Source organism: Balaenoptera ricei, chromosome 9 (assembly GCF_028023285.1).
Source record: "Balaenoptera ricei isolate mBalRic1 chromosome 9, mBalRic1.hap2, whole genome shotgun sequence".
Lineage (NCBI taxonomy): Eukaryota > Metazoa > Chordata > Mammalia > Artiodactyla > Balaenopteridae > Balaenoptera > Balaenoptera ricei.
This window is the reverse complement of record NC_082647.1, coordinates 77,414,785-77,440,799: the sequence shown is the minus strand read 5'-3', so window position 1 is coordinate 77,440,799 and position 26,015 is coordinate 77,414,785. Positions and strand designations below refer to the sequence as shown.

Genomic DNA, 26,015 nt, shown 5'->3' with positions numbered 1-26,015 from the left:
GAATAAGTGTACAGATTAATTTCTAATCAGTTATGAGATTGCCTCTGCTCCATATTTTCAAAGATAAAACAGGATATTAAATATTGATAGCTAGGTGAGGATTTTTCTCCAAATCAGTCTCAGAAGATCTCTCATTGCAGATGATCTAGGCAGGAAAAGTCAATAGTTTGCATCACAACCAAATCAAGATAAATTTTCAAGTCTAACTAAATATCTGTTTTCTACTCATTGCTACTACCGGTTTTCTCAATTCTAGAGATAAGGGACCAAGAGAATTTGAACAAACATTCTTTGGCAATGGTGGCTTCTAGGTCTACTATCACATTTATTCAGCTCAGAAAGTAAAAATTATGTTCAAGGTCAAAACTGAGTCCTTTATGTTTATGTGTACAATATTCTCTCTCTCCAAGTGTGCGTGTATGTGTATATATATATAATTTCACGGGGGCTTCCCTGGTGGTGCAGTGGTTGAGAATCTGCCTGCCAATGCAGGGGACACGGGTTCGAGCCCTGGTCTGGGAAGATCCCACATGCCGCGGAGCAACTAGGCCCGTGAGCCACAACTACTGAGCCTGCGCGTCTGGAGCCTGTGCTCCGCAACAAGAGAGGCCGCGATAGTGAAGAGGCCCGCGCACCGCGATGAAGAGTGGCCCCCGCTTGCCGCAACTGGAGAGAGCCCTCGCACAGAAACGAAGACCCAACACAGCCAAAAATAAAATATAAAAATAAATAAATAAATATAATTTCGGTCATCAGAAACCAACTCTTGCACCAAGTACCTTTTATTTGTGCTTCGGTGCTGTCAAAGTGCACCAGTAAATTTAAAAATGGAGCATTCAAGTCCTCTGACAGACATGATCTCTACTCACCAAAGAATGAAATAAAGATATGTTCTTTAGACTCCCTCCAATCAACTTTTCTTTTCCTCCAATCAACTTTTATTAATTAAGAGCTCTCTGGCCCAGAGATTTTTCTTTCCTCTATGAGCCTCTCATAAAATTCTTATCCTGAAGCATTTTTTTTCAGAAAACCAAAACTTTTAGGCCGAAATGACTTTAGAGATCATATAATCCAATAACTTTTTACCTGTGTGGATCTCAAAGGGTTACAGCCCAGACCAACCGTTATAAAGAAGAATACTGGAAAAGTATCCAAAAATTATTATTATTTTTCAGTGAGAAAATCCAGAAACTCTCTGGGCTGTATAACAATATCAGCCAAATAATCAGTAGAGAAAAGCCAAATTTTTTTTAATCCTAAAACCAAATCTTTTTTTTTATAAATTGAAGTATAGTTGATTTACAATGTTGTATTAGTTTCAGGTATACAGCACAGTAATTCATATATATATATATATTCATATATATATATTCATATATATTCATATATATATTCATATGTATTCATATATATGTTCATATATATATATATATATATATATATATATATATATATATATAACTCTACTCAATATTGAGTAGAATTCCCTGTGCTATACAGTAGGTCCTTGTTGGTTATCTATTTTACATACAGTAGTGCGTGTATGTTAATCCCAACCTCCTAATTTATCCCCACTCCCCCAACAAGAAAAGGCAAACATTTCAGTGTAGCTTTTATTTTAATGAAATACTTGCTTAGACTCTTGACCACTTTCTCCTCTTCTGGCTTCCAGAACCTCATTCTCCTGGTTCTCCCACCACTCTGACCCCTCTCTCTTGGTCTCATTCACCGGTTCCTCATGCTCTCCCTCCTCTCCCCATGCTGGTGTCTCCCAGAATTTTATGCTCACTCCCAGGATGACCTCGACCACTTCTGCAGCTTCAGTGACTCCTGCATCTGTCCTAAAGCCACTAAAATGCTCTGCGTCCTCATGGCTAGCGCTCTGGTTCAGATCTCCGTCATCTCTTACCTCTGCTCTAACAAGAGCTTCCTAACTGGTCTTTCTACTCCAATCAGATCTTTATATTGCCACCAGATTTTATCTTTGAGAAGAAGAATATAATTATATTGCTTCTGTTAATAACCTTCAATGACAGTCCACTGCATGAAGGATAAAGTCCAAGATCCATCACATGCCCTATTGGTCCCTTTGCAATCTTACCACAGTAAGTCACACAATGACTTTCCAGATGATTTTTAACCCCACACTTTTCTCCTCATCCCAGTAGCCAGGGCACTGCGCAGTCACCATCTCGGGGTCGGGGTCGGGGAAGCTGCAGCATAAAAGAAAACAGTGCCCAAGTCTCTGCTTGACTGTTGTGTTCCTGAAGCCTTTGCCCTTGGGGACTAGAGAGGAAACCGGGTACGACAAAATATTTTGCTTAAATTTCATGAGACTAAGCTCCGCCCTTTCAGACTAAAAACTACTTTCCACATACTAAGACGAGATGCAGTAGAGAAGTGATGACAGCTTTCCTCCTCCAAGCCTTTATTCGTTCTCCTCTCTCTACCCTTTTACCACGATCTTGCTCCTGGAAAAGACCTCTCCTCCATGAACGAGCTCAATATGACCTCCTCCCAAGTGGCTTACCCCCAAATAGGGTGACTGACAGGATTCCAGAGTAACTGACACACGATTCAATTTACTAAATCAACACTAGAATAGACATATCATGGTTTATATCCATCTCCTCCTTCCATTCCCATTGGTGTGAGCTCCTAGAGAACAGGAGGGTACATTTATCTTTGTACCCTCAGTGCACACCCTGCTCTATCTGCTGTACGCAAGCTTGTCCCAAAGATGTACAAGGGTTTCACAGAGCTACCACACACACAGACCATTTATCAAAATACTCCAACCAACCATTCTCTTATTTTGTACATGTGTCTCACATGTTGTAGAATTAAACAGAAATACAGCAGACCACTACCTTACTACCTGGGGTAAGGAAAGCCTTTTCTAAAATCAAGTAAGGGACTTCCCTGGTGGTCCAGTGGGTAAGACTCCACACTCCCAATGCAAGGGGCCCAGGTTCGATCCCTGGTAGGGGAACTAGATCCCTCATGCATGCCACAATTAAGAGTTCACATGCCGCAACTAAGAAGTCTGCATGCTGCAACTAAAAGATCCCGCATGCCGCAAACTTCCTGTTTTACCTGGCAAGCATCCATGACAGATGTAATTTACACCCAGGGACTCCCTGATTAAAGACGTTAGTAAACCACTGCTTTCAATGGTCTGCAAGGTCCGTTCTAACTCAAGAATGCTAGGATTCCAGTTTTCCCAGTCTTGTGCAGGAAACTCCATCAAACACAAGCAAGAGGATTAGGACTGACATATATACACTACCATATGTAAAATAGATAGCTAGCAGGAACATGCTATAAAGCACAGGAAACTCAGCTCCGTGCTCTGTGACGACCTAGGTGGGTGGGATGGGGGGGAGGGTGGGAGGGAGGTCCAAGAGGGAGGGGGTATATGTACACATAGAGCTGATTCACTTCATTGTACAGCAGAAACGAACACAACATTGTAAAGCAGTTATACTCCCATTAAAAAAAAAAAACACACACAAGCAAGAGGAATTTGGACCTTCTGCCTGGATCAATCCCTCTGGCACTTGCCTGCCACTCAGTGTGGCTGAGCTGACTGCAGGTGACAGAGGTGACTCTGGGAGCCACAGTCACCTCACGTGTGCTGCTTTCACACTGGCCTGAAGAGCTGTGCCTTGGGGCTGACCTGCCTGATATACCAATACGTAAGCCTACAGGATGGCACCTTAGGGAGAGAAAAGACCAACTGAAAAGTACTAGCGTTTGCTTCAATTTTAGGCAGAGTTTGAAACCACAAGTAGAGTGGGAAAAATACCAGAATAAAAGGCAGGATTCCTGACCCAGGAACTCAGCTCTGTCCACTAACAAGCAATTCCATTCTGGTCACTTTGTCTCAACTTCCTGAGCATTGGTTTCTACATCTATCAAATTATGGGTTTGGGCCAGATAATTTTCTAGGCTCTTTTTCACCTACAAAATTCTGTGATTCCGTCTTTCATTTATTCATCCCACTTCTTAAGCACCTATAATGGGTCAGGTGTTGTCTATCTTCATTTTTTTTGCTGACTTTTATAATATATTGTAGAGATTACATTCTAACTAATCTACTTTTTGGCTCGAGGAAACATTTCCCCAATAGTAACCAAAAAAAAAAAAAAAAAAAAAAAAATCTGACCATACTACACTACAACTACTATTCTAGAAAAACTAGTCATATTTTAAGTTTTAACTCAAACTTAAAAATAAACTACCACACTGGGACTTCCCTGATGGTTAAGACTCCACGCTCCCAACGCAGGGGGCCCGGGTTCAATCCCTGGTCAGGGAACTAGATCCCACATGCATGCCGCAACTAAGAGCCTGCATGTCACAACTAAAAGATCCTGCACACCACAACTAAAGATCCCACATGCGGCAACTAAAGATCCCGCACGCAGCAACTAAAGATCCCACGTGCCATAACTAAGACCTGGTGCAGCCAAATAAATAAATAAATAATTTAAAAAATAATGAAATAAATAAATAAATAAACTGCCACACAAAACAATATACTTCTAAATATTCTGTCATTATTTGGTACTCAATTTTCCAGAAATTTATCTCTCAGAATTTTTCCCATGAAATGGTTAGCAGCAGAGGAAAGCCTTGAGCAAATGAAAAGAAAACATCCATCACAGAAATTTTTATGAAGTACTTACAACTGAAGTATTAGCTAACATTCTAGTCTGGAGAATACTCATAATGCTAGCCTTGAGGACACAGATGGCAATGTTTTTCTGTTTACAACACCAAAGTCTTGAAACACACATTCAAGATCTGCGTGTGATTTATATGCTCATAGTTTAAGCAGCAAAATATAGATATTATTTTGAGAACTGGCATTTTACAAATAGTTTCCATGTTCCTCATATGAGTTTTAGAGAAGTGAGAGTAGAAATGGTAAATGATAAATATAAGTTATAAATATAATACAAATATAAATATATTTCCACATTTTCCCTTTTTCTCTGAATTATTAACTTGTACTAGAATTTGAGTATCTCATTTGCTCCATTCCTCAGCCCACAATCTGGTAGGAGACTAAACAGAACCAACCATGATACAGTTATGGAGAAAGAGGGAAGCCATTCATGTGGATGTACCATCAACTGAACCATTAGAGACAATAAATAATGAAGAGTTTATTTGAAGAGTACTTCTGGGTGTTACCCACAATGAGGCATGGCAGATCTCCCCCACGTACTTTCATTTCTCGATTAACACATAATCCTCACTGTCTTCCTTTCTGGGTGTCCCTCTGTCTCCTTCGGTGCATGGACTTGGGACTGGTCTGCATGGGTTCAAATACTGACTAATTACTAACTCTATGACCTCAGGCAACTTAAATATACTCAACCCTCTGGGCCCTGGTTTCCTCATCTGTAATGTATAGATAATAATAGTATCAACCTCATGCCCATGAAAGAAATAAAGGAGTTAATATATGTAAAGCACTAAGAACAGTGCCCGGCACATATTAAATGCTCAATAAAAATTGGCTTTAGTTATTGCTAAAAATTGAGTCTTCCTCAAGGCTTAGAACTCCCCATTCCTTTTACTTTTCTCCATATCCTATCCCAGGAGATTTATCATTCCTTCAACTCAAAATCTCTAGTCCAATTCTTTATGCCAAGATTCAGTCTCATTTCTTAAACTGCCTGGATATCATTTACACTTGTACCCAACTTGTCACCTTTAACACAACGTGTCTAAAATCACAAGCACCTTTATCCAGGCTCATTTGCTTGAAGAGAAGCAGACTCACAGATACAGAGAACTAACTAGTGGTTACCAGTGTGTGTGGGAGCAATATAGGTGTGGAGGAGTGGGAGATACAAACTACTAGGTGTAAGATAGGGTCAGGGATGTACTGTACAACATGGGGAATATAGCCAGTATTTTGTAACAACTGGAAATGGAAAGTAACCATGAAACATTGTACAAAAAAAATTTTAGGGGCTTCCCTGGTGGCGCAGTGGTTGAGAATCTGCCTGCTAATGCAGGGGACACGGGTTCGAGCCCTGGTCTGGGAAGATCCCACATGCCGCGGAGCAACTGAGCCCGTGAGCCACAACTGCTGAGCCTGCGCGTCTGGAGCCTGTGCTCCGCAACAAGAGAGGCCGCGACAGTGAGAGGCCCGCGCACCGCGATGAAGAGTGGCCCCCGCTCGCCGCAACTAGAGAAAGCCCACGCACAGAAACGAAGACCCAACACAGCTAAAAATAAATAAATAAATTTAAAAATTTTTTAAATTAAAAAATAGAAAATAAAAATAAATTTTGAAGACCAATCCACATAGCACAAGTAAGTTTACTGTGGCCCATCCAAGTTCAGCTCTGCTAGCTTCAGGCAGCCATGTAACAGTCTACTCTTCCCAGACTGGGCCAATTTTCAACAGTTGTGTTAGCAGCCCAATATTTCCTGATGAACACAGCCGAGTTCAGCAGCTGGCCCTCCATGGGGTGCATTCAGGTGCACAGCATGACAAGTAGAACACCTCCCACAGTTAGATCAACGTGTGTGTCTGGGTTTCATAAAAAGTGGGTAGGATCAGAATGGGCATAGATGTACATACATATAAAGTCAGCTGAGCTACCACAGAGCCCTGAAAAGCGGTGAGAGAATCAACTCCAAAGAATATTGCTAAATTATAGCATGCCTGGGAACCAATGAACTCAAGAGAGCACCAAGTGCTTCCTTCTGGTGAACGGTATGAAAGAAAGGTGCCAGTCCAAATGTGGTACATCTTTTGCCAGGTCCCTTTGAATGCCATGAAGGGGCATAATAAATGCGTAAGAATTTTACAGAGCTCAGACATACTCTAAAATTTTCTGGCCCAATTCATTACCTGTCTTCACAGAACTGAAGCAGTCCCGCCTCAGGGTAAACAATGTGCTCTTCAGAATCACAAAAAAGAGTTCCCCGGATGCACAGACAGGTCTCAGAGGATCCATAAATACCCCCAACTGGCATGCATATTTACTGGCATGCATATTTACTGGCATGCATATTTACTGGCATGCATATTTTCTGGGGGAAAGGATTCACAGTATTCATCAGAGACTTAAAGATCCTGCAAAAGCTACATCACTTTATTCTCCGGTGTGTTCTCAAACAGGCCTTATCAAGGTTTCTACCCCTTGACTGCACAGCAGGTTGCAAGTCTTCGGGTATGCTTGACCAAACGTGACTTGGGAGCTCACAGCTATCAACCAGTCCCCTCTTGAATCAAGTTCGAGAGTGTGAAAGTGTGTGTGCGTGACACCCTAGTCCATTCACTTTCTCACTCTCCTAAGAAACTTGTTTTAATTTTTTCTTTTGGCCAAGCCACAAGGCTTATGGAATTTTAGTTCCCCAGCCAGGAATCAAACCCAGGCCCTCAGCAGTGACAGCGCAGCGTCCTAACCACTGGACTGCCAGGGAATTTCCATAAACTTGTTTCCGATCTCCTTTCTTTTTTCAGCCAAATGTCTTACTTTTTATTTGACTGAGAAAATTGAAGTTATCAGAAGAAAAGTTCCACAAATTCTCATGTCCTCGTCTACCCACCTTTGGGCACTGACACTCAAATACTCTCTCTCCCCACCCGTTATTGTGGGTGAACTATTTGTGCTCCTACCTCAAGCAAGTATTCCATCTTGAGCATAAGATTCCATCCTTTCTCAAGGATATCACTCAAATTTCTTTCCTTTCTCGCAGAGCACCACTTTCTCTTCTCTTTTGGATCATTTCCATTAGCATACAAACAAGCTGTTATTTCTCTCATCCTAAAACACACACACACACACACACACACACACACAAACAACTTCTCTTGTCCCCATTTCTCCATTTTCACATGTTTCCAAGGAGTCTAACCTGGGACTTCCCCAGTGGCGCAGTGGATAAGACTCCAAGCTCCCAAGGCAGGGAGCCTGGGTTCGATCCTTGGTCAGGGAACTAGATCCCACATGCATGCCGCAACTAAGAGTTCACATGCCGCAACTAAGAAGCTGGTAAGCCACAACTAAGGAGTCCGCAAGCTACAACTAAGACCTGGTGCAACCAAATAAATAAATAAATGGTTTTTAAAAAAACAAAGAGCCTAACCTGTGGCAAAGTCCAAAATTAAATTTCTGGTGTGTACTGCCAAAATACTCTCCCCTCCATCTTTCTCATCTCAACTGATGGTAACTGCATCCAGTTTATCCAGTTTCTCCAGCTAAAAACCATTGAATCATCTTAGACTCCTGTCTCTTATACCCAAATCTGATATGTCAGAGAATCTCGCAACTGATTCCTAGTTATCATTCAAAGTCCAGATTAGGTTCCTAAACCTCCTCCTGAAACTGCCTGGGATATTTCTGACTTCACAGAGCTCTCTCTTTTTCTATATATCTCTATCAGCACTTCCACTGTATACTCTAATGCTTGTGAATATTATCTTCTGGGATTCATTACAAATATGAACTATAGCTCAGATCCCTCCACAGCACTAAACACACTACTGCATATTTAGTAAGAGCTCCACAAACTTCATTCTGAGCGAATGATTTTTCTGCAAAGATTCCAACAAAATCAGTACAGCAAACAATACTTACTTCCAGCAGTTACTTTTGAAGTATTTAGGTTTCCTAAATTTCCTGCATTTGCAAAGCTATCCGTCATGTCTCCAAAAACCAGCATCATGAGGGGGAGTCCAGCTCCGTGGATGATGGCGGCCATAGTCCCCAACACCATATACAACTTATCAAGCCAATTCGAATAGCGAAACTAAAAAATGAGAAAATACAGAGAAGAGGAACAATTAGCACAATTTCATGGATGGTTAGCTCTACTTTCCAAATATATCTGAAATCTAAACAGTTCTCAGACTGCTACTGCGACCACCTTGGTCTGATAACCTAATTAGAAATAGGCATTTGGGACTTCCCTGGTGGCACAGTGGTTAAGAATCCGCCTGCCAATGCAGGGGACACGGGTTCAAGCCCTGGTCCGGGAAGATCCCACATGCCACGGAGCGACTAAGCCCGTGCGCCACAACTACTGAGCCTGCGTGCCACAACTACTGAAGCCCACACGCCTAGAGCCCATGCTCCGCAACAAGAGAAGCCACTGCAAGGAGAAGCCTGCGCACCGCAACAAAGAGTAGCCCCCACTCGCCGCAACTAGAGAAAAGCCCACGCACGGCAATGAAGACCCAATGCAGCCAAAAATAAATAAATAAATAAATAGACAAATAAATAAAAATAAATGTATTGAGGTAATTAAAAAAAAGAAAAGAAATAGGCATTTGTTTCTTTTTTTGAGTTCTGACCTGCTTCTTTATATTGGACTCACTCTGTCTTCTTTTTTTATTTTATTTTATTTTTATTTTTATTTTTTTTAATTTTATTTATTTATTTTTGGCTGTGTTGGGTCTTCGTTTCTGTGCAAGGGCTTTCTCTAGTTGCGGCGAGCGGGGGCCATTCTTCATCATGGTGCGCGGGCCTCTCACTAGCGTGGCCTCTCTTGTTGCGGAGCATAGGCTCCAGACGCGCAGGCTCAGTAGTTGTGGCTCACGGGCTCAGTTGCTCCGTGGCATGTGGGATCTTCCCAGACCAGGGCTCGAACCCATGTCCCCTGCATTGGTAGGCAGATTCTCAACCACTGCGCCACCAGGGAAGCCCTGTCTTCTTTTTTTAAATTGAAGTTTAGTTGATTTACAATATATTAGTTTCAGGTGTGCAACAGTGATTCAACAATTTTATGGATTATACTCTATTTAAAGTTATTATAAAATATTGGCTATATTCCCTGTGTTATACAATATATCCTTGTAGCTTATTTATTTTATACACAGTAGTTTGTACCCTTTTAATCCCTACCCCTATCTTGTCCCTCCTACCTTCTCTCTCCCCACTGATAACACCAGTTTGATCTCTATATCTGTGAGTCTGTTTCTGGTTTGTTATATTTATTTGTTGTATTTTTTAGAGTCCACATGTAAGTGATAACATCCAGTATCTGTCTTTCTCAGGACTGACTTATTTCACTAAGCATAATACACTCTAGATCCATCCATGTCGTTGCAAATGGCAGAACTTCATTCTTTTTTATGACTGAGTAGTATTCCACTGTGTGTGTGTGTGTGTGTGTGTGTGTGTGTATACCACATCTTTATCCATCCATCTGTTGACGGACACTTAGTTCTGCTTCCATATCTTGGCAATTGTAAATAATGTTATTAAGAATACTGGGATGCATACATCTTTTCAAATTAGTGTTTTTGTTTTCTTTGGATCTATACCCAAAAGTGGAATTACTGAATCATATAGTAGTTCTATTTTTAGTTTTTTGAGGAACCTCCATACTGTTTTCCATAGTGGCTGCACCAATTTACAGCCATACCACCTTGAACATGCCTGATTTCATCTGCCTTCTTCTCTTACATATGCGGGTTTGATGAGAAGCATAGGACGTTCTGGGAAATTACAAAAATCTATAATGGCACAATAACAGAAAGATTGTATTTGTGACTCTGATTTCCAAGAATGGAAGCGACTTTTCAGCTCAAGATTTTTCAACCAAGAAAAATCACCATTGAGGAAACATGTGTTGTGGCTTTAAACAAGTGGCTTGGGTCAAAGATCTGCTGCCTAACAGCATTAGCACAAATGTGAAATGATGTTAATTTAATTAGGTCTCCATAGTAAGAAGGAAAAGGAAAGAGTTAGATGCATGCTTCCCAGAGACCAGTACAGATGTGCATAATCTCTTTAATTGCAGGCAAATTGAAAGAAAGACGGGAGGAAAGGAAGGGAGGAAGGGAGGGGGGGAGGAAGGGAGGAAGAAAGAAGGATTTGTAATCAAATGAGCTTAAATTAATGACGTATTTTCCATAATCTAAAAACAGCCTATTTACAAATTAAAACCTTTAAGGGAGAATATGTTTTGCCTTTTTTTCGTATTTCATTGAAACACAGGCTAAATTTTGCCACTATTTACTTTGTCTTAACTAAGCGTTCATCCACCTAAGGAAAAAAAATAAAAAGTAGTTAGAGATGAGCAGAAACCATTTAGTATCTAGTATTTTCTATCAGAGACTATAAAATGGACAAAGTATCAAATTCCTCAGTAGAGGAAGAGAAGATGGTTGATATACAAGGATTTCCCTCATCACCAACCCCACAGGACATTTTACCTCGAAAACTAACACTGGCTATTATAATAAAAGCAAGCAGGCCATGAATATAAACATTTACTAAATGCCTACTCAATGACTGAAAAAAGCCAGAAATAAATACCAAAGTTACAACTCCCACTTCCAGAGTGTTTAAAGGATGAAGGCAAAGCAAAAAAAGTATATTCAATATATATTCTGCATGCCTTGACAGCATGGTATACAGAGTAGAGCAGATACAAAATTGAGCGAATGGGTCATTCCCTCCTTTGTGGAAAAGCTTCATAGAGAAGGTGATGCTTCCTCCCAGCTTTAACAGTTTAGCAAGGGCTTAAAAGCAAGGAGGAAGGCATTCCAACCAGAAAGGACAGTTAAGTTGAGGCAAGAATGATCACAGTGTGCCCAGAGAAGACTGGGGTCTCCCAAGCTTGGGGTGTGAGGTATAGAAGCAGCAGGAAGAAGCTAACTGACCAAGAAGCACCCTTCACTGAGACAGGGCAAACCAGAATAGGCAAAGATATGGGGGGAAGGGGACAGAGAAGGGGCAGAGAAATCTCATTCGGTCCTGTTTCATGCCCATCCAGGGAATACATGTAGAAAATTCAGTTTGAAGAGTACTTTTGTGACACTAGCGTATGTAGCAGAAGTCATGGGCGTGGACAAGATCATCTAGCAAGAAATAATGAGTGGGATTAAGAATAATTTGGAGACGAAGTAAAGTAGATAGCATGCTGACTGTCCTTTTCATGATCTTGGGACAAAAGCAAGAGAGAGAATGGTTACTACAGGGGGATATGTCAAGGGAAAACTATTTCGTGAAATCATATACACATCTATAGGTAAATCAGTCAAAGAGACCATTGGTGAAAACACAGGAAGAAAACTGAGATAGAGCAACGTCTTAGGAAATAAGAGAAGTAATTATTTCGAGAACCTGGGGTGAGGGATCATCAATGGGCACGATAACTATTAGGAGAAACAAGATATCCCCTGATGCCCCAAGACCCCACATAGTTGCAAAGGGGTAGACATCCTTCTACAGTCGAGGGATCCAATCTGTCATCACCTTCACCAAGTGATCAAACTTGGTATCATAGAAAAGTAGAATACCCTGACATTTGATGTTTCCAGGTGTGATGAGACATGAAGTACACAGCATCCCCTATACAACTTCTTACCAAAAATACTTAACATGAGTGTATTAAAACCTTTAGACTTAACTTTTAGCATATAAGAAATGCAAGGCATGGAATAACAAGTTAAATGACACCATAAGGAAGTAATAAAAATCACCCAGAAAGTGAAGCGTTCTATAGGACAATTGGTACCTCGTTTCACAGGTCAATGTCATTTAAAAAGAGAAGAAAAATTTGGAATTCCCTGGCAGTCCAGTGGTTAGGACTCCACGCTCTCAATGCCAAGGGCCCAGATTAGATCCCTGGTCGGGGAAGTAAAATTCCACAAGCAGTGCAGTGCAGCCCAAAAAAAAAAAAAAAAAAAAAAAAAAACAGGAGAAGTGTTCTAGACTCAGGAGACACAGTATTCAAATATCATCACTGACTGGATCCTGTTTTGAACAAATCAACTGCAAGAGACATTTGGGGGAGCTAACTAGAAAAATGTGAATATAACTGACTATTAGATAGTATTATGGAATTACTGTTCATTTTGTTAAATATGATCATTGTACTATGTTTTAGAGGAAAATGTTTGGTAGGAAAATTTTTAAGAGATGTAAACAGAGGTAGTTACTTACAAAACATCATGAAATCTCTAATTCCAGGTGAAATGTGTGGCAAAATGTTAACCATTATTAGTTATAGATAATGGTTACATGAGTATGAATTTTACTATTGCACCTTTCTATATGTTTGAAAAATCAAAATAAAACTTTGTAAAAGCAGGATGGTTCTCCAACAGACAAAGGTATGTCTGTCTCTTCATCTCAGGCTAGAAGAAATGAGCTAAAAGTGAGCACAGATACAAACAAGTATCTGAGAACGAGGACAAAGTTGAGAGAGTTCAAACCTCATATTTATTTGTGAGGTGAGGCAAGACTGATTTCTGGAGGGAAAGTGGCAAGAAGATTTGAGGAAAGTGGTAACATAATGCTGAGTAGGACAAAAGCCTCAGTGCAATGTCCCACCTCTGTTATATACTAGGAAGGAGACTCTGGGGAAAAAAAAAATCTCTTAATAACCTTGAGCTTCAGTTTCTACATTTATAAAATAAGGAAAATACTCATATACACAGAAAGCTTCACATAGCTGTAATGAAGCTAAAAACGATACTTAATGAAAGAAACTTTATTAGGCATAGGATATAATAATATACAACACAAGCAGGTACTGTTATCGGTTTTAGAAACGTAAAAGTTAATAAAACTTTTCAGGAGCTTACAGTGAGGGGGCAGGTAGACAAAAAAATGTTGTAACACATCAGGTGAAATGTAGAACAGGAGTTTCATTATAATCAGAGCCCCTTTAAATACAAGGAAATGGAAAATGTTTGGTCAGATGTTGACAGGGAAGAGAGGGGGTGAACCAGAACCATACAGGAGGAAGAATGTTCAGCAGTGAAAGCCAAGGGATGGACTTCCCAGGGCAAAGAAGCAGAAGGTCCTGGCAGGGGAGTGGTTTAGGTAATATTCAGCAGGCAAGAGGGCAAACATGATCTTACCATGGTGCCTGGGAGGAGGCAGAAGTCAGCGAATTCATTCATTCATTCACTCAACATTCAAAACATATTTATTAAGCACCAAACAGGGATCAAGCTCCGTTCTAGGTACTGGCAACAAGTAAGACAAGCTAAGACAAGCTTTACGAGGACAGGTAGCTTGAGTAAGACAAGCTACCTGTCCTCATAAAACTTACATTACATTTTACTAGTATGCAAATAGTACAAGAGGGAATAGACGCATTCGACAGTCATTCAGTATCTAAGTACCTATTAAAGTTCCAGGCACTGTTCTAGGCACTTGGAGCACAGCAAGGAAGAAATCACACAAAACCACCTGCCCTCATGGAGCTTAGATTCAGAAAGAAGACAAACATAAACAAGAAATCAGACAGTGGTTAAGTATTCAGAAGAAATATCACACAGGATGATGTGCCACAGTGACAGGCAGCGCCAGCGGGTTCGGATGGGCTGGGCGGGGAAAGTCTCTACGAAAAGGCAACATCTGAGCTGAGTCCTCAGTGACAGGAAGAAAAAAGTCATGTGACAATCTGGGGACAGAGGTTCCAGGCAGAAAGAACAAATGCAAAGGTCCTGGGGTGAATACAAGCTCAGTGTGTTTCAAGGACCAAACATAATTACCACTGTGGCAAGAAGAGGGTGAAGGAGATCTGCCTGCCGTGAAATCAGAGATGAGACAGAGATCAGATAACAGATTACAGAGACAGAGGTCAAAGTGTAAAGGAAAGGCATTCGAGGGTTTGAAGGATGGAACGGAGGTGATCTGATGTGGCTACTGTGGGTAGAATAAGTTTTAGAAGCGCTAACATGGACGAGGGGCACTAGGAGGTAAGAGAGTGGTTTAGAGAGTCAAGTCTTGACCAGGTGTAGGAGGGCAGAAAAATGCTCCGGCTTCCAAGCATGTGCACGTCTTAATCCCAGGGACCTGTGAATATGTGTCCTCACATGGTAAAAATGACTCTGCAGACATTAAGGATATTGAGATGAGCAAACTATCCTGGATTACCCAAGTGGGCCCAATGTCATCATAAGCGTCCTTATAAGAGGGAGCCAGGGAGATCAGAGTCAGTAGTAGGAGGAACACTAAGTAAGAGGGTGGAGTGAAGTAAGGAAAGGGCCACAAGTCCAAGAAGGCAGGAAACCTGTAGAAGCTGAACCAGGAAGGAAACAGATTCTCTCTTAGAGCCTCCAGAAGAATCCAGCCCTGCTGGCACCTTGACTTTAGCCCAGTGAGACTTTGGGCCCCAGAACTATAAGACAATACATTTGTGTTGTTTTAAGCCGCTAAGTTAGCGGTATTTTGTTCCGACAGCAATAGAAAATGAATACACAATGTCAAAAAATGGATAATAAGGAACAATGGCCAAGCAAGAAGGATCATAAGCAGGGGTAGAAGAAGACATCCATTTGAGTTTACAGCATTAGAGGTGGGAGTCCACCCAGATGATAAACCAAAGGTCTTTGTCCACAGTGTAATTTACTAAAGGAAGGCAGGGATGAAGGTTGTTGGAACTGAAGAGGTCAAAGAATGTGGAGCTTAGGAGGCATTAATAAGGTTACCAAAACAGAAGAATGATGAGAGCATAGGCGAACGAAGTAGAAGCAATCAAACGACAAGGTCCTCAATGGAGGAGCAAAAGTAACTAGAAATTAGTAGAGGGTATCACTGAAAATGGATAGAAGGTATTATAATTGTCCAGAACCAAACTCAAACAGGGATGGAGTTTTGCATGAAAACGATTTGGAAATGGTCATGTGAAACTAGAGAACTGCCAACACTATCACTGGCCCCTGGGATTAGGGGTTGAGAACTCTAAGTTCACCGGCAAAGATGACACAAGAAAAGAACCAAAGAACTGGGAGGAAAATGAGCAGACTGTGGCATCACAGATGCAAACAAGAGGAATGAATACGGTGCACAGTGTCAGGTGCTACTTAAAGGTCAGGAGAGACTGTCCACTGAATTTGGTGAGTGTTGGAGATAGAAGCCAAATTATAATATGTTAAGAAGTGATTTGGAGGTGAAACAGAGAGCAAAGGCAGCTCCTATTTGTGAAGCAAGCTAGAGGAGATGGCTTTAAGGAGGACATGAGTGACATGAAAGACAGGTGACATGTAAATACCAATTGGAAAGACCCAGATGAGAGGAAGAGATTGAGGATACAGAAGAGAAAGGATAATAATAATAATAACGTAAGGTCCTTGAGAAGGCAGAGGATATAGGAGCCAAAGTACAGTGTACAAGTGGGTGATTAGATTTAAGAACCAAATGTTTCCTGTTATAAGAGGAGGGAAGGAAGAAGCAACTGATCCAGGTACAGGTATGTTTGTCAGACTGGGAGAGAAGACCTGAGGAACTTCTGTCAGGTGGCTTCCAATTGGTTTGTGAAATAAAAAAAAGAGGTCATCCACCAAGAGTTGGGGTTAGGTGGGGAGAAGTGGGAAATTTGAGTAGAGGTTTAACATACTCAGCGAGAAGAGGAGGAATAGGATTTGTGTGGGATACAGCCTATTGCGAGATTTTTCTCCAGCACCCATCAGCTGTCGGGGTTCAGGCACCAAGAAGGCAGATGGCTGATTATGCCTGGGCTGGGCATGACAAGTGACAGGTGAAAGAAAGTTTATAGTTCAGGCAAGAGTATCACTAAAGTGATGACCATTGCTCTAAACTGATAAGAAAGGGAATGGAAACAGGAAGGGGCTGATGGGAAACTGATGGGTCAGTGGACTCAAGATCCAAGGAAAACAGTGAGCATACTGAAGAGAGATGAGATGGCTGGCTAATTCAATCTGGCTGCTTCAGAATGGCACTTTGGAGGTAGAACAGTTCCAAGTAACAGCAAAATCCAGGATGTGAGTGGGTGGCTGGAATAAAGGGGAGGGAAAAATTACTGCCGCTGTGAAGGTCAAAGAGCGGTTATCCTTATAACACCATAAAACTCACCCAAGATAGTAGGAGTACCAGGGGTGGAGAGGGAGACACTGAGCAAGGTGGTAAAGTCTCCAGTGAAGAATGACCAAGTGGCCAGAAGATAACAGCATCAACAAAGAACCCTTCAATCCCAGGCAAATAAAATTTTAACCAACCACATACTATCATAAATGATTAAAGTTGTTAAAAGCTCTGGATGTAGCGTAAGCAGATCTTGGCAAAATTCTGGGCCTTTCCCCTTACTAGCTATGTGACTGTGTGACTGAATACATCGCTTAAACCTCTCTTGAGTCTGTTTCATCATCTGGACCATAAGAATAACACAAGTTCCTACATCACAGGGTCACTGTGAGGATGAAGTTAAATAATACACATGGGTGCTTAACAGATGCCTGGCACAGAGGAAGCACTTAACATTGCCACCTATTCTCTATTTAGAAAAAAAATTAATGTTTCAGTAAGATACATAAAGTAGAAAGATCAGAGTTGAATCTGCAGCAAGAGTGTTTGATCCTTAAGGAGTGCTTTGTGTAAGAAGTGTAGCCCAACTTGTATTTTTTCCGCCCTAATTTCCAGTTGTCCCATTTCCTCACTTGTTTTAGATTTTATCCAACTTTTGTGTTTCTGTAAATGTTGAAACAAAGCCTGACAGAAATAAAATAAAGGCCAGTAGAAAAATTTGAATCTATTCCTTACCTCTTTTTCATCATTTTTCTCAAGACTGCCAAAAAGTCTTCTAGTAGAAAAAAGTTAACAGGGATGGTGTACAGAAAACAGTGAACGTTGCAAGCCTGAGACTGCATTCAAGGTTAGCCCTTGGCTGGCATCTAGAATTTGGATTTTGGGGAGAGTAACCATAACCCTAACTGATAAAAGTGGCCAAACTATTTGTACAAACAATGTGCTTTATGCTGAAGGTCTGCCTTCGTTCTGTGAGTCTGGAATTTTGGTACACGCTGCGTCTACATGATCAGCCCCCAGTCAAAAACCCTTGGGCACTGAGTCTCTAATGAGCTTCCCTGACAGACAGCATTTCACACGTGTTGTCACAACTCATTGCTGGGGGAATAAAGTTGACTCCACTGGGATAAGACATTGGGGGCTTCTCTTGGACCTCTCCCTCTTTCCTATGCCCATTGCTGATTTTGCTGTAAATCTTAGCCACGAGTATGGCAATATGCTGAGTCCTGTGAGTCCTCCAAGTGAATCATCAAACCTGGGGTTCTTGGAAAGCCCCAACACATATCAGTTTTTGTCTTAGCTGGAAATTTTTATTAATCAGCAATGCCAATAGCATCAGCATTTTACTGTTAAATGTTCTTAATATGTCCCTGTCTATATGGGTTTTATACACAAGTTCACAGTTAACTATGTCAGCTCTTCAAGAAAAAGGCATGAGAAAAAGCCACTTAAATAGTATAGCTTTTCCTCAAAAGGCTTAGAATATATTCCTTCTATGCCATCCTGAGCACTGAGATTTACAACATGAATTTCCTAGGTCTGAATCTTGGCCCTGTTGAGGATTCTTGGGCAAGTTAGTAAGACTCACCTCACTTTCTTTATCTGTAGAATTAGAATAAAAATAGTATCTATCTTCAAGGGAGTTGTAAAGATTAAATGCGTTCATCTAGGAAGTACTTAGTGCAACACATGGCATAAAGAGCTGTATTTATGTTATAATTATTAGCCTTCAAACTCCAGATGTTTACTCTTTCGTGGGCTCAATTGTATTGATAGTTATTACTTCTATATATTAGGTCTGTTAAATTTTCTAAAACAGAAGACTAATTTTTTAAGTTACTTATAAAACAAAATTACAAAAGAAATATTTTGGTCTCCAAGTGATAGAACGGAAATTAATAGAACTTGGCAATAAACCCTATTTTAACATCAAAGCTTCTTTTAGTATAAGAATGAAATCTAAAACAAATAAAAACTGTCACTTGATTATTCAAGTAGTCTTTCTGAGAAGGACCCAAGTGCATAGCCTCATTTCCCCAAAATTCCAAAGAGAGTGGAAACAGACTCAAAGGTGGAACTTTAGCAAGAGCAATTGCAGCGCAGGAAGAGGAAGTTCAGAGTGCTCAGTGTAAAAGGCAACTCTTTTTTCCTGCCTATAAGCTTTTTTTTGTTCAATTTACTAATATTCATTTTACAAGATGGACTATCCCCCCTAACACCACACACACACACATTTTAGAATTGTTTGGTGTGTTATGCCTGAATTATAAAGTGTGCACTCCAAGACTTAATTGGTTCAGTAGTCTTCCAGGTTCTACTTGCACAGTTCACCTAAATCTGTATTCTCAGGGAGAAAAAAAAAAAAAAGGATCCAGGTAGAGAAAGACCATCAACCAGCCTGTCTTAATCCAAATCTGATTAAAGAAAAGCTTCTAAGCAGCTACATGAAACCAGAAAATAAGATAAAGAATTAATTATATTCCATGAAACCAGAAAATAAGATAAAGAATTAATTATATTAAGGTTTTCAAATTCCAGATTTTCAATTATTCAGCACAGAAGAATAATGATATGTACTAAGTCATACTAATAAATAATCCACCGCTAACTTCTATCATATGAGTGTCTGGGACTTTGACCTCAAACCCGCCAGGATTAGAGCCCTTGTCGACAGGGTACCCCGTTTTTTCTTTGATCCACGCTCCACATGGCTGGTTTCCTCTATCTAGATGGCTGAGACCATCACTGGGAGAAGTGCTTGCATAGGTAACATATCACTGGCGACATAACTAACTAGGAGAATACTGAAATCCAGGCTAGGAAGGGTGAGTCTGGAGGCTCAATGTACACGGCAAGTTATGATTGGCATTCCCCTGAAAACAAACTAAATTAAACGAATTCATTTTACCTCTCCATTAACAAATACAAACAAATTTCTCTCCAAGAAAGTATTATACCAGATGAAATACCTCTTATCTAGATCAGGAGAAGTCAAATTTCCAAAGCACTTTGAATAGTGAATACATTCAAACTCACCACTGCAAAAGTACTGACAGTTGGTTTCTTTTCTTTCTTCTCATCTTTTTTACTGAAAAACCTAGCAATAGAATTACATAAAACTTTAAAAACTATATAAATCTTTAATTACCCAATTAACATAGAGCTTATATTTAATAACAAATAGGACAAAGAAACATGTCTACAATGTTATTAAAAAAACAGGTTATAATATGATCCCATTTATGAAGTTTAAGTATGTTTACATATACCTTAGAAATCTATACATGTGGTTATCACCGGGTGTTGAGATTTCTACCAAAATATTTTCTTCCTTGTGCCTTTGATATTTCCTAATTTTCTATGGTGAATACACAGAGACACAAGACTTTTGCATTAGAAAAAATAATACTAAAAAAAGAGAGCTTCCTGTTTTTCTTCTAATTAGAAAATCATTCATGCTCTCCAGACTTAATCCCCTTAATTATCATCTGAGTAATTCTAGCAGCAGACAGCTAGTCTATCTATCTACCTAGATATTATCCTTAATCATTCCCTTTACCTAGTGGAGAGTAGTGGCAAAGAGATGCAGGGCATAAATTATCCTGAGAAAGGTAATTAAATCACTTTCCTTGAGTAAATCTAATTCTGAAAAGATGTCTGGAGCCCTAAATGGACCATTAAGGCAATAAATGCAACCTAGAAAAACTACCATCAAAAAAGATGGTTTGTAAACTGCAAGAAAGCGGTCCTCAGGCAGAGATAGGAAGGTGAAGTATTTTGAGCACAGATTCAAAACTCTGTAACTAGTTTTCTATTCTATGTAACTGCCACCTAGCATATGAAAGCAAACCAACCAAAACTAGCCTCCGCATCTACATTTTCATATTTATAAAAGAAAGACTACTTCAGGGAAGAATTACATTATTTTTACACAGCTTTTCAAGTTCAAAAAGTAAATTCATTTTTGTCTTTGTTCTTTACGCTAAGCAAAGTCAAAGAGTTGAAGCAACTTCTAAAGAAAAAAAAAAAAAATCCAGCGTCTACCCCATATTTGGCTTTGGAGTAATGTTCGAGGGACATAAAAACACACAAAATACACAAACATAACTCTTCAGATTTGGTTCCACCCTATTCCCAGTAAAGGCTTGGTTTCAGTATCCCTGGAATCAGGATGAAAGGAGAAAAATAGCCATACATAATTGAGTTTTAGCTCTAAGCTTTTTATTTATTTTTTCGTTCTCTAAAACTGCAGCTACTCTGAAGATTTATAATGTTCCAGACACTGGCTAAGTAAACACTTCCCATACAGGACCTCATTTAATCTTAATCTCTGTGAGGCAGGCACATTTTTGTCCTTCCTTTAAAGACAAGAGAACTGCAGGTGAGAAGAGTTAACTAATTTGTCCAAGGTCACACAGCTAGAACAAAGCCAAGATTGAAACTGAAAAGTCTAACTCCCAAACACCAGGCTATCTGGTGCAACCTCAGAATTCTGAGACACTGCCTTGCAAGGAAATGCACATATAAACTGACTCTCACCCCTCCTAGAAGACTCATTTATCCCCATCCGCTCAAACACAGTGCTGACAAATAGCAAAAGTTGCTTATCAAGCCTCATTTTAATAAAGAATCTTAACAAATACAAATATGCCAAGTGGTACTACTACCCAAGCATTATACCTATTAGCAAAGCCACGTGCTTCTTTATAATTTCAAATATAGTTTAAAAAAAAACTCACAGAAAAAGAAATAAGATTTGTGGTTATTAGAGGGGGGAGAAGGGATGAGAGGCAGCTGGTCCAAAGGTACAAACTTCCAGTTATAAAATAAAAAAGTGCTGGAGATGTAATGTACAAGAAGATGATTACAGTTAACACTGCTGTATGATATATATATATATATATACACACATATATATAGAAGTTAAGAGAGTAGATCCTAAACGTTCTCATCACAATAAGAAGAAATTTTTCTTTTTCTTTTATCTACATGAGATGATGGACGTTTGCTAAACTTGTTGTGGTAATACTTCACAATATTTATAAGCCAAACCATACGCTGTAAACTTTAAACTTACAGGTTTTGTAGGTCAATTATATCTCAATAAAACTGCTCAAAACTCAATAAACTATATATATAAAAATATATAGTTTTATTAAGAACAGATTAAAATCAGTAATGGTGAGCACAATTTAATAAGAGCTACTTAACCAAAAAAACAATTTCTAGTTTGAAAAAAAAAAGTCTGTAGGCCATGATAAGAATCAACAATAAAATGAAGGTATGTGCAGGCTCAAACTAATCTTTTTTCTGTTTTTCAAAATATGGACTCTATTTTATTTTCTGAAGAATAAATATAAGTAAATGTCCCACAAATATTTATTGAACATCTTTTTCAAAAATGGAGGTGTAACTGACATACAACATTGCATTAGTTTCAGGTGTACAACAGAATGATTTGATATTTGCATATATTGTGAAATGATCACCACAGTAAGTCTAGTTAACATCTGTCATCATACATAGTCACAGAATATTTTTCCTTGTGATGAGAACTTTTAAGATTTTCTCTCTTAGCAACTTTCAAATATGCAATATAGTATTATTAACTATAGTTGCCATGCTGTACATTACATCCCCATGACTTATTTTATAACTGGAAATTTGTACCTTTTGACTCCCTTCACCCACTTTGCCCCCCTTTCCTCCACTTCTGGAAACCAACAACCTGTCAAATGTCTTTATCATTTCCTTCCACATACCCTTAATACTTCTTACTCCAATATCCCTAAGTGTTTGTGTCAAAAATACATAGTTGTTTAAGGTACCAAGTTTAAAAATCAAAAACAAAATGGGAAATATCTACCTTCCACTTTTTGTAATCTATTTTCTTTTTGTTTATTTGGGAATTTTTTATTACGCAAATTTTCAAATAAACAAAAAAAATCAAAAGAACAGTAATAAGTCTACCCATAAATTCACCTAGATTCAACAACTGTGAACATTTTGACCATATTTTCTTTATCTGCATAACAAAGTATACATTATAACTGTTAAAATTTTGCTGAACTATTTGAAAGTAAGCTGCAAACATCATGGCACTTCACATGTTTTCCTACCATTATCACATATAATAAAATTAACAGCAATTTGATATCAGCTAATATCCAATCCACATTCAAAATTTCCAAGAATGTTTTCTATAGGTTTTTCCTTTTTTGGAACTGATGTAATAAAGGCTCACACATCACATTTGGTGGTTTTGTCTCTTTAGTCTCTCTTTTAAATCTAGAAGTCCTCCTCCCCACCTACCCCCGCCAAACATTGACTTTTCATAGTAACAAAAACAGACGTCTTATAAAATGTCCCACATCTTGGATATGTCTGTTTCAAACTTAGTCCAAATTGAGACGTGCAGTAAGTATGAAATACCCAGATTTGAGGACTTAGTATGACAAAGAGAATGTAAACTCTCTTGTTAAAAATTCTGATTACATGTAGAAATTATAATATTTTGTATATACTTGGATCCCTAAAATATATTTTCAAAGTTAATTTCACCTGTTTCTTTTTACTTTTTAAATGTTGCTATTAGAAACTTAATAATTAAAAATGTGGTTCACATTATATTTCTATTGGACAGCATTAGTCTGGAAGCTTGATTGGATTCACTGAATGATTTGCAAACATACTTCCCTGGTGATGTCGTGTCACTTAAGTCTATTCCACCATGAGCCAGGCCAGGTCTGATCACTTGGTTAAGGTTCCTAACTGCAAAATCTCTCCACTGGAAAACCACACTTTCCTTTTTCCAATTAAGAATTGTGGATAATTCTTAGATTCAACATTTCTCTGAGCGCTTTAGGATGCATTAAAAATCCTTGCCCAAATCAATTATAACAATGCAGGTTTCAATATGATAGCTGGCATTTTTCTGTAAAGAAGTTTTTTTTTCTCTCTCTCTCTCTACTTCTCTCACCCTTAGTTTTCCTCCTCCTCTCAGAATTTTATTAAGAATTCATTTATTCAGTATTTCACAATCAAGTACAGTCATTATTCTTTTTGACGCTCAAACTGTCCCAGATTCGGCCAGTGGAAGCCCCTTCAAGCCAGCTCCTGGGTCCTTTTTGACAACTGCCCTGAACTCCACTAACTGTTTTCAGGTACCACAAAGATACTCCAGGCTCAGGCTCAATTGGTATTAGCCCTTTCTCTATGGGGCGCAGATTCCTTTTCGTAATGAACGATATTGAGAAACCAAGATCTGACACTAAGTGTGCGATTTGCCGCTATCCCTTTCAGTGGACAGAAACCGAACTATTAAAAAAAAATCATGAAATCACACTGAAGTTTCTAATTCAAATTTAACATTGTTTTTAAAAAGCTTATTTAATGACCACATTTGTATTTCTTTTCTCTTACACTGCAAAGCTTGGTTTCTAATAATATTAATATATTTACTAAATTGTTTTATTTTACAATTTATTACTAACAAAAAGCTTATTGAGCAAAAGTTTAAATTTCATGTACAGACACTGCATTGTGATCAAAATTCACTTAAGACAGTTATTTTCCCTATGTGGTGACAGTACCAACTCTATAAATAATCAGGATAATTTCACACCATTCTAGTAACTTCTTTGGTAGTACACTCCTCTCACAATTTCTTCTACAAGGGTCAGCTATTCATTGCCTTAAAATAAAAATATGCTTAAATGCAGTTGTGGCTTTCTGTCTCATCTGCCATGCCACAAACATGCAATGTTTATGTGACTGCTTTACCAGAAGGAACAAAGAACCACAAAGCAGAACACAAGCAGCACATGATTCAGGCTCGTCGGCGACCAACATCACTTGTAAAGCAGAAGGTTATAAAACACCCAAAAGGAAATGAGCACTGGCCTGTATGGGACCAGAAAGCTGAGGCAGAAGCTCACCATGCAAATGCTGTGCTCAACTCAGCCAGCCAACTTCTGCAACTGCTTGCATTTAAGATAAACATCATCATCATCATCAGCTGATCATTTATTTCAGAGCTGGAGGCTAGAAACAAATTTCCCAAATCTCTCAAGCCACGTAAAGTCTGAAAATGAAACAGACTACCTTTTCTTGTCCCTTTTCAAGAAGTTGTCCCCCCCTTCTCTTCCACTGCGGCCTTCTTCAAGATCCATCGCGACCTGAGGAGAAACCACAGCCGATTAGCCAAACGCAAGATTCGCAGAAGGCGGAGGTGAGGCTGAACTTGAGTCCCGCGCGAGGAGCGGAAGGGCGGGGCGCTCGCCCTGATGCTCCAGCCGCTCGTAGGCGCGATGGTCCCCGCAGAAACTTGCCTCCGCACACGAGCAGAGTTGCAGGGGTGCGGCGCGGCCCGGACTCTGCCCGCCTCCACTGCGTCTCTGCCTCCCGGTTCCCCTCGCCGTCCACCAGCCCGCGGGCTCAGAGCCCGGCTTCCGACACCGCGCTGACTCTGCGGGCTCAGGGCAGCACACTCCAGGACGCGCGTGGCTAGCACCGAAAACTAGGAGCTGGGGTGCCCCAGGAGCTCCCCGACTGAGAATAAGTCTCACCTCACTTGGTCCCCTTAGACTTGCCAAGTGGAATCCCCCCTCCCTCTCCTCCGAAGCCCTCTTCCCACAGGGACCAAGCTCAGGAAATTGGAGAGCCCACCCTTCCCGCGAACCGTCTCCCTCGAGTCCCCAGCCTCGCGCTTCCCTACCTCGGGCTTTCTCTTGGAACGTCCACTAAGACGTGAATCTTGGAAGAAGAGATTCAGACTCCAGCGGAAAGTCGCGGCGGATGCGGGCAGCGGCCTCCACCGCCGAGCCTGGAGGAGCCGCTACTCAAACGCCTCCGGGCTTCCCGTGGCGTAGAGAGCGCGCAGACCACACCCCGGTGCTCCGCTCCCCAGCCAATCAGCCGGACCGCTCGGGACCGCTCGATTGAACGCAGATTGCTCGACAAGTTACGAAACAGGTTGGAATTGCTGGAGGAATGTCCTCGCTTTCTGTTGCCCCTCAGCAAAAGGGTGAGTAGAGGAACGCTTATCAGCTGACTCACCAAGGACTTGCACATTTACAGGGTCCTGTCTGTACAAGTCCAAACAAGTCTCCATATCCACCCAAGTATGTGTAGATAGATAGATATAAATGTGAATATACAATTCGCTCCTTGTGGCTCGAGTAGATACTACTGCCCATTCTGTAGTTAGAACGAGTTAAAATTCCCTTCCAAGTAGCACCTTTAAAAAGGCCA

At 40.1% G+C, this 26,015-nt stretch overlaps 1 protein-coding gene across 2 annotated transcripts in view; it reads right to left on the bottom strand.

Moving 5' to 3' along the window:
* Positions 1 to 25,758, bottom strand: part of ABCB1 (ATP binding cassette subfamily B member 1) — a 108,190-nt gene extending 82,432 nt beyond the window's left edge. The window contains exons 1-4 of one of the 2 annotated variants that reach the window (XM_059934003.1): positions 25,480 to 25,758; positions 24,867 to 24,940; positions 19,800 to 19,860; positions 8,613 to 8,784 (exon numbers count right to left, since the gene is read on the bottom strand). In XM_059934003.1, the coding sequence (XP_059789986.1) occupies positions 8,613 to 8,784; positions 19,800 to 19,860; positions 24,867 to 24,934 (301 nt within the window). In that variant the 5' untranslated portion in view covers positions 24,935 to 24,940; positions 25,480 to 25,758. The remainder of the gene's footprint in view (positions 1 to 8,612; positions 8,785 to 19,799; positions 19,861 to 24,866; positions 24,941 to 25,479) is intronic. The other variant, XM_059934002.1, reaches the window with a different exon arrangement.
* Between the last annotated feature and the right edge of the window lie 257 nt (positions 25,759 to 26,015).